This window comes from Lactuca virosa, chromosome 3 (genome assembly GCF_052849685.1).
Source record: "Lactuca virosa cultivar CGN04683 chromosome 3, Lactuca_virosa_CGN04683_v6, whole genome shotgun sequence".
NCBI classification, from domain to species: Eukaryota; Viridiplantae; Streptophyta; class Magnoliopsida; order Asterales; family Asteraceae; genus Lactuca; species Lactuca virosa.
Window position 1 is genome coordinate 132,619,470 of NC_136428.1, and position 9,993 is coordinate 132,629,462.

The following is a 9,993-nucleotide window of genomic DNA, read 5'->3' on the forward strand; positions in this document are numbered from 1 at the left end:
TTCGATTAAATTGAGACATATTTGATATTTATTTATTGTTTTCCAAGCAATTTTAATAAAACTCTCATTTCAAAAGCAAACATACCTATCAAATTGATCAATGCTCCCAAAGGAGGAATTAAGTCTTAAAACGAAGCAACACCAAGAAAACTATGAACTTTGATATGAAAAAATTGTGCACATGAAGCTTGCTTTGAGATGAAAGCAAGGGCAGCACACAAACACGGTTGAATTTGGCCAAAGCAACACCAGGGATAAAACGGTCAAAAATTAAATCGAAAAGGAGAAATCCATCTCACGGCATGTACGTAGCATCACCAGAGAAGTTGAATTTCACCAAAGCAACACCAGAGGAAAAAATAGTCAAAAGTTGAATCCAAAGGGAGGAATCATTTGTACATGTGAGTCTAATGAATGTCAACTGTTTGAAGAAATGCCTGAATGAATTCTTTTTTCTTTTTTGTTTGAATTTAATGCCACATCAGCTGTATGGTTTGTTCATAGTAGTGGAAAACAAAGAATATTTACAAAACATAAATGGTCTCCAAACATTTGTTACTTCTGCCCCAAAAAATTGATTACCAATGGCTGGTTGCCTGGAAGTCACAAGTTACCCTTTAAGCACAGAGTGCATACAAGTATTGGTAGTTGTATATTGCATTATCCACAAATAGATCCAAACCTAGCACATTGCATTAGTGGCCATGATAATATGTTGTATAGTGGAAACCATAGTGTTGATGGCGAGACTTTAGTAAAGTTTTTTCAAAAAATCAAATAAAGGTAAAACAACATAATCTAAGACCCCACATTTTAAGGTGTCACATGAAGCAACAAAACACCCACAACTTACAAAAGCATAAAACACAATCTCCACTCTTGCAAAAACCAAATACGCTTTTTGTACACAACTAATCAAATATTAAATCTACTTGTATTTTTCAGTACTTGTGTTTCCGAAAGCCTTATTATTAGGTCTGCATGGCATGATACTTCTCCAGTTCCTTATCAAGTTCATCAACTGACTTGTCACCCCCCGCCGCCTTCCTCCCTCTCCCCCGCCCACGACCACCACCGCCCCCACCACGACCACCGCCACGCTTGTTTACAACACCACCACCACGGCTACTCTTTATGCCACCACGGGTTCTCCGACTACAACACAAAAAAAAAACAGAGATTAACTACTACACAAACAATTGTATGCTTAAAACCTACTTCCATTTATTTGTAGTATTTATTGTTTTCCAATTTCGTAATCAAACTATAAAATATCTACCCAAATATTGCTTTGTACTTTCAAACTGTTTCTTATTAGGACATTATTATAACCCTACCCAGATGTACGATTAAATGCACCCCCTCCTCTTCCACGAGCCACTCCAGGCCTGCAATGCAAGTGTACCCAATTTTACAAAACAGGAATTCAACAAAAAAGCAAAGGACAAAAAAGTAATTTCACATAAGAAAGGCAACTTACATCATGACAACTGTCCTCTGTCCATTTACTCCTCCAACCAGATTGACACGTGGCGAAAGAGGAGCATCCGACTTTGACCCTACAATCTCAATCTTCATTGGCTTCCCATCCAACTGTACATTGTTGTAACGTTTAAACGCTTGAAATGCATCATTTCTTCTTGCAAATATCACTTCAGCTGTTCCCTAAAACAAAATTAACAAAAAAAAAAATTTTAAAAAACTATATACTTTTTTTGTTAAAGAATTTAATACTCTTTCGTTACACTTACATTTGGACGGCCACTTTTGTCATAATGAATTGCATATCTATTCAGCTCTCCAATCTCAGAAAACAGTTCCTGTGGTGGGGCCCATATCAATTGTTAAACTTAAAGAAAATATAAGAAAAGAAAAGAAATTGGTAATAGTTGATAGTTGTGTTACCCTTATATCTTCATTAGTGACTCCAATGTCTAAATTGGAGACATATAATTTTGCAGCATTATCCAATCCTGGTAGACCTGCTGCTTTGAGGCTGTCTTCCAACAAGTCACGCTGCCATGGCAAAGGCTTGGGTCTGCGAAAAGACTGATGCGGGCATGCCACGTGTCAGCATTATAATACCATAATACAAAAAAAGTTTCACCTTTCTTCATGACCTATAATCAATTATCATGATTCATGGTGTATCTAGAACTAATCCAGATCATTTTTTTTAAATAAAGATTGGATCTTGAGATTTCATTATTATAAAATGACAACCTATCTTTAACACTTGACATAAAAAGAGATCTTGAGATTTTGGGAGTTGAAGACTAAACCCACTCCACTCCTTAAAACATGTGAGATAATGAACAGGAGAAAGAACCAGTCCTGTAGTTCAGTGAAGGAATCTCCTTTGCAGAAACACCATGAACTTAGGATAGTAGGATGCATCTTTGAACGCCATGAAAATCTCACTATGAGTATGAGAGATTCCAAATATAGCACTATGATGCATCATCAACTCCCTTTCCAAACATCCACAAAATTAAAGTAATCATGATTAATTAGTAATGATCAATGATCAATGATCAGTGAAGCCCCTTAACATCATAAGATAGGATAGAACTTCTGGGTTCATCAAGTAATTCGTGTAAGATCCAGAGAACAATCCATGAACATCATTAGGTGATAATTTCTTGGAAGGTGAATGGTTATGCCAAAATGAACTTCTCCATGAACATTATACACTGTGTCATATACCCCTTACTTTGAAATTTGAAAAAGAGAGATGTAATGAGTAGTTCCTCAAGTTTGTGTTTGAAATCAGAGTCTGAATCAAATGCATAAGGATAAGATATCCATAATTGTGGAGCTTGCCTTGGCAATGGTGTGAGCTGATGGCCGAGCAGAGTTCACCCTGAGGGGGCCTTTGCGAGGTGGCCCTGTGGCTGTGGGTCTTCCTTGTCCACGCCCACGGCGGGCCCTACCTCGCCCTCTACCTCTCTCAGTATTGCGCCTGCTTTTAATCATATCATCAAGAGACATATCCAATGATGCCATTATAAACTAGGCTTTGCAACCTTGCTTTTAGTCTTCAGAAATAGAAAATTCCTGTCAAAATAGAAAAGGACTAGTCAACCACCAAATTATGTTTTCAATCACATCATGAAACCTAGGCCTAATAATATGAGAATGAGTACGATCCTTGATCTGACATTTGAACTATCAATATACAGAAACTTCATTAAAAAAACCTATGTATCGAAATTCTGAATGTTTAATATGCTAATTATCACTCCACTAGTGTTCGTATGATAAGATCTGGTAATAATACAAGACCGATCTCCGATTCCCAAGCTTACGTGGGCAAAGAACTAACCCATATCCAAGGTTAATTAAAAAAGACGATGTTCGTCATAACACGTATGACCAATAGCTAATACTTATAAAAACAACGATAAACAACAGATCACAATCAGATGTGTAAAATCGATTTAACGTGTATTCTGATCTGCGTATATGGTTCTATACGTATAAATAAATCAATACGTGAAAGAAATTTACCTGAATCACAATAGATATGAATAGATCTTTGAATTTAGGGTACGAACTGCGACAAAGAACCGATTGCCGAAAACGTACGCAGACAAGGAGAGAGGTTAGAGGAAGAAAAGGATGATGAAATTGAAGATGTTGAAGAAAGGGGCATATAGATCTTAGATCGATCGTGAAGAGAGATTGGAGAGATCTGTTTGGGGAATAGAAATATAGAATTAGGGTTTGATTTTTACTTTGATTTCGATTGGCGAAAAGATGTTCTGAATCTTGAAGAAGAAGATAAGGGTAATAGTGAATAACGCGTTTGGGCCTGTATTGGGCCACAATAAATAGCTTTCTTAAGCCTATTTTATTTCCAATTTTTTAGAACATTATCATATAAGTTTTCCAATCTTTTTTATTCCTTTCTATAATTAAATAATTATTGAAATTGATTTAAGTTAAGATTCGTAAATATATATAATTACTGGAGGACCTTTATATATATTTACTCTGTATCTTAATAATAGCATAGATGCTTATTAAATTATGCGTTAAATCATAAAGAAACGATTCGAGAGCTTCTATATTTGTCTAGTGAACCATGCTACATTATACTAATTCAAGTCACAAATTTTGTTGATATAAGCCAAGTGAACAAATAAAGTAAATGAGCATGGGACTACATGGAATGGATGGGTATGTATATTGCATTGATATAGTGCTTATCAACCAAACAGCATTTATGATGGTAAAATTCTCCAACATTAAACAAATTGTGAAACATTTGATTGTGTTGTCTAATAAATCAAGATTTTCCTAAAGTTTATGCGACATGTGAATTGTGATATATTATCACCTAAATACAAAATTAACATGGATCAAAATAACCACCCCATGCAAATATCATTTGTTAGTATGAGTTTACTATGGTTGAGCAAAAAACAAAACTGAAAAATCTACAAAAACTTAAATTGAGAAACCGAAACCAAAACGATAATCAAAGTTGTGGTTTTTAATTATGCAAAACTAAGTCCAATATGGTATTATCAATAAATTGTGATTAGTATTAATGGATAAACAATTAATCTTGAATTATATTTGTACTGGGAAAGAAGGTATGTAAGTGCGAACAACCCAAAACAAAAATAAAACAAAAATGTCACATTTCTTAGACTAATAAACAATGACAATCTAACATAAAATGTATATAATAGTTCCGCCCTTGCAAGTTGCAACAAAATCATCACCCCATACTGAATCATTCGTCTTTCTCCAAATCTTTTAATATAAGACGAAATATGAATTGATATTTGTAAATTCTTTCTTTTTTCTTTCTTGCTAAAATGCCTTAATTAATAATTTAAAGATTCTCACAATTATTGGGATCATCTAGAGAGAGTCTTTTTGGCCCAATAGATCAAAAAAAACGTAACCAATAATCATGAACATGTTATGGAAATTCTAGATCGTGTATTAACTCTTATTACATAACGTAAGCCCTATAGCAGTTTGGCCGGCATTTCGAATCATTTAGAAGCTTTTCAAGATTCATTTTGTTCTTGTTTTTAAACAATATCTATGTAACCATGAGGGATTTTCGATGATTCGTATCAATGGACCATTTCAACGTCAAAGCTATAACTAACTTGTTTTACTTTGTAATCTTCTCACTTTTTGTTCTATCTATATACTTATCACTTTATATAATGCTCATTATCTAGTCGTTCATAACCATACACAACCAAACATCCAAGAAAATATGAACTCTCACTCAAATTTCATGTTCTACATTTCACTGGTTTTTCTCTTTGTATACAAAGCCATGGGGAGCGAACCTATTGATACCACCTTAGGGTTTGTATCACAACCACTCGGTCGTTCCAATTTCCGTATACAAAAGCCATATAATCTTCCAGTTGACCAACGATACAGCTTTATCAAAGGAGTCCACAAGCTTTGGGTATTCAAGACAGACAAACCTCACACAAGGAAAAGCAAAACTAGCCCACGTACTGAGATTCGCATCCAGGTAAAGATATTGTCATCCATCTTAATTGCTTCTGTTAATTCTTCTTCATATTGATAGAGAGTCACGACATATATATGTTATAGGCTACTTGAGTTGACTAACATATATATTTTTATCTTTATTATGAAGGGTTATGATTACTCTTCGGGTGTTTGGCAATTCGAAGCATATGGATATGTGCCTAGTGGTACTAACGGGGTGAGCGTAATGCAAGTTTTTGGGTCAAAACCCCCATATGCTACAACCACAATGCTTACAGTATACAATAATAATCTTTACTATTACAGAAGGAATGTTATTCTTTCTAATTTATACAACAAGTGGTTTCGTTTAAATGTTATACATGATGTGGAAGGCAACAGTGTTAAAATCTATATAAATGGGGTTCTTAGACTTGAAGATCGACCTGGACGTAGTGGACCCAACGTACATCATTATTTCAAGTGTGGAGTCTACTCGCAAAACGATGGCTCCTCCTATATGGAGTCCCGTTGGAAGGATATTAAAATCTTCAGACTACGTAATTAATCTTTGGATTTTTTAATTATGTTAAATTTCAAGATATGATGATAAATTTATGGTACTCTTGAATCTTCATGTTCATGTCTTTCAGTTGATTTCCACTTGCCGCCATGTTTTATAATACTTTCCTATTTTATTCACTACTTTTTTAACAGCAAAAAAAATATATTATAGAATTAGTAATGAGCCTATAAATAATACAAGGCCTCAAAAAGCCATAGTTGAATCCTTAATCCATTCTATTCATTTAACATTATTCTTATCGTACTTTACTAGAAAATCAAAAGAACGATTGTGACAAAAGATTATCAAAAAGAGTAACATTTGTATGTTTCTAAGGATGCCTACTAGAAAATCAAACGGATGTTTCCTTAATTCTAGGCAGCCATATTTTAAAAGAATTTGGATAGTAGCTACCAGATGAATGAGAATAGTGGCGAGTGTAGAACAGAAAACCATGTGGTTCCTTATTAGTGGCAAATCTAAAAAGAAAATCATGTAGTTCCCTAGCTAACTGAAATCGATAAAAATAAAAGTGTCAACGATGCTTGTGAAGAACCTGGTCGTATACCCTATAAACAACTCTTTTAGTTGTACTCTTACAAATATTTTTCTAGAATCTTTTTACAGACCATATGTGTTCACAATTCACATTCTCCCAGTTTATAAAAACATAATTAAAGAGACAAGAGCAAAACGAGAGACTAAACTTGTTAAAGAAAGAAATGTACATATAACAAAACCTCAAAGACGAGATGAGCCGTGGGCGATGGAGAGTGAGAGTTATTGACATTTTCCGGCTTCAATTATAAAGCGACGGAGACGAGCAGATGGGGTTAGGGGTTTTTTAATTTTTACTTTAAGGTTTCTTGATCTATTTTTTGATTTTTTTTTATGGTTTATAAAAGTTAACAGTGAGCATGACTTATGGGCTTCTTTTTTATTAGTAGTTTCTTTGTTTTTATAATTACAGTAAACAGTAAAAAAAAATTATTATTTTAATTGTAAATCTGCTGCTAACAATTTACCGATTTTCCTCGGTTTAAAACATTTTTGGACTGTTTTAGTCATAGGAAAGACCCTAAACTCTCAATATCTTTAGTAGGTTATTAAACAAAAAAACGTAAGGTGGTTCCATATACGAAACACCCTAAACATTTTTGGACTGTTTTAAATGAGTGTGCTTTGATAATTTGAATATGTGAAATAATAATTATGGTTACACGTCAATGTTTACTGAAAATTAATGGTGTGGACCAAATTTGCAATTTGTCAAACAAATCCGACAACCTACAGATCCACATTACAGGCTTAGGTGGCTTCGATGGCTTTTTTCTATTCTAAAAGAATTTATTAGATATACCATTAAATTCAGAAGTAGACAAGATCCTATTTTGCTTTGTCAACGTTCCATCTACTCTTTGCATAATTGCATAATAACTTTAGCCATCAAATGATTGAAATTTTTGTCGACCACATACTAAGTAAGTAATTTAATTAGTCAGAATTTTTTATATTGTGAAATTAAGTAACTTAATTAATCATAATTTTTTATATTGTGATGAAATTATATTACACTTATGTTGAACTAACATTACTCAGTTTCACTTTTAATCAATTTTCCTTGTAAAAATAGCTAGGGAGAATAAAAAAAGGAAAGAAAAAAGTTGCCAAGTATAAATTAGGGGGCACAAATCATCAATTTTCAAAAAATAACATGGCAAAGCAAATAATATCTTCGTCAAACTTGTTATCTTTCACTCTAGCTCTACTAATCATAATGCTCTCCCCCATACCAAATCTTGCTTCTACTTCTTTGGAGGAAGCCAATGCTCTTCTTAAATGGAAAGCAAGCCTTGAAATCCCAAACAACTCCTTGCTCTCTTCATGGCTTCCCCACCCTTCAAATTCCAATGCATCAATTCCATGCACTTCATGGTTTGGAGTAGTTTGCAATGCTAATTGGAGGATTCAGAGGTTGAGCCTCAGTTCATCTGGCTTAAAAGGTACACTCCACCAGTTTTCATTCTCTTTGCTACACAATCTTACACATCTTGATCTCAGTGTAAACAACTTCACCGGACCCATCCCATCACAAATCCAACTCCTATCCAAACTTGTTTATCTTAATATTTCATTGAAGAACTTTTGTGGAGTAATCCCACGTGAAATAGCAAATATTCGCCAGCTAACCGACTTGGACCTTTCCAAAAACAATCTAATTGGTTCCATTCCACAAGAAATAGGAACCATGGTGTCACTTAAGGGCATAAGCCTCGCTTTAAACCATATATCTGGCTTAATTCCTTCATCATTGGGTGATCTAACATCTTTGAATATCCTTTATTTGTTCTATAATAAACTCTCTGGTTGCATTCCCAGTGAACTTGGGAATTTGAAGTCTCTCACTGATCTTGAGTTGAGCCTAAATCAACTTAGTGGTTCTATTCCTTCATCACTAGCAAACCTCAGCAACCTACAACGTCTGTTCCTCGTTTCAGGTTCAATTCCAGAAGGACTCGGAAGGTTAGATTTGATTAAGCTAGAATTGGATGACAATCAGTTGTCTGGCAATTTGCCTGATGATCTGTGTCATGGGGGGATGCTTCAAAAATTGACAGTATCAGGTAATCAACTCACTGGTCCTATTCCAAGAGGTTTATTGAATTGTCCTAGCTTAATAAGAGTTCGTTTTGATCATAATCAATTAAGTGGAAATATATCGAATAGCTTTGGGTTCTATCCAAGCTTAGCTTACCTTGATATCAGTCACAATCATTTTCATGGGGAGCTTTCTCAAAACTGGAGTAAATGCAAGAATTTAACAGTCTTAAATATGGGATACAACAACATCAGTGGTTACATACCTCGAGAGTTTGGAAGTTCAACTCAACTAAGAAAGCTTAATCTTTCTTCAAATCATTTTATTGGTGAGATCCCAAAGGAGTTGGGGAAGATGACAAGTATGTTGTATTTGTCTTTGGCTGATAACCATCTTTCAGGTATTATACCTCCAGAGCTTGGATCACTGCATGATCTCCTTGCTATCGATCTGTCCTCAAATAGATTAAATGGCTCGATACCAAGAAGTGTTGGCAATTGGACACACATCTACAACTTGAATCTTAGGAACAACAAGCTCATTGATAAAATTCCATCTGAGATTGGTAAATTAGTTCAGCTTACAGAACTTGATTTATCTCAGAATTTGCTCAAGGAAGAGATACCATCTGAAGTACAAAGTTTGCAAAGTTTGCAAAAATTGAATCTATCACACAATAGACTGTCTGGTTCTATTCCTGATTCTATTAAAAGTTTGCCACGTGGGACTGATATCGACTTGTCTTACAATGAGCTCACAGGTCCAGTTCCCACTAACACTAACTTTGTGAATGTGTCCATAGAAGGCAATCTACATTTGTGTGGAAATTTTACAGGACTAAAATTTTGTGCAAGTCAAATCTCGAAGAAGAAAAATGATCCCTTTCATCATCAACTCATCCTTGTAATTATGCTCCCTCTTATCGGGGCAATTTTACTTGGTTTTTTCATGTGTGGCCTCATTGCTTATCGAAAACGAAAGAGACATTCTCCACAGAAACCATTGGACAAAGAAGGTGGTGATTATTTCTCCATAACAAGCTTTGATGGAGGAGTAGCGTATGATGACATCTTGAAAGCAACAAATGATTTTGATGAAGCATACTCTATTGGAACTGGAGGATATGGGATTGTGTACAAAGCCGAGCTACAGCCTAACAATGTGCTAGCTGTCAAAAAACTTCACTCATCATCTGAGAATGTTGATCATAATGGATTCCTTAATGAGGTAGGATCATTAACGAACATAAGGCATCGAAACATAGTAAAACTCTATGGATATTGCTCCCATGTTCGCCACTCATTTTTGATTTATGAATACCTTGAAAAGGGAAGCCTTGGATCAATCTTAAGAA

General features: G+C 34.7%; 2 protein-coding genes across 2 annotated transcripts; one reads left to right on the top strand and one right to left on the bottom strand.

Annotated features, from left to right (window-relative positions):
- Nucleotides 1–750: 750 nt before the first annotated feature.
- LOC145166587 (THO complex subunit 4D-like) lies at nt 751–3,773 on the bottom strand. The gene is made up of 7 exons (XM_079085593.1): nt 3,511–3,773; nt 2,824–3,057; nt 1,906–2,049; nt 1,752–1,820; nt 1,481–1,665; nt 1,338–1,388; nt 751–1,155 (listed from the first exon to the last, which is right to left on the bottom strand). Exons 2-7 carry the CDS (start codon nt 3,004–3,006, stop codon nt 972–974), a joined length of 816 nt encoding a protein of 271 aa, XP_078941719.1. The 5' UTR covers nt 3,007–3,057; nt 3,511–3,773; the 3' UTR covers nt 751–971.
- Nucleotides 3,774–5,222: 1,449 nt separating this feature from the next.
- On the top strand, nt 5,223–6,043 carry LOC145162625 (citrate-binding protein-like). Its single transcript, XM_079081714.1, has 2 exons — nt 5,223–5,515; nt 5,645–6,043. The coding sequence occupies exons 1-2, from the start codon at nt 5,246–5,248 to the stop codon at nt 6,041–6,043; spliced, it is 669 nt and encodes a 222-aa protein (XP_078937840.1). The 5' UTR covers nt 5,223–5,245.
- The last annotated feature ends 3,950 nt before the right edge of the window (nt 6,044–9,993 follow it).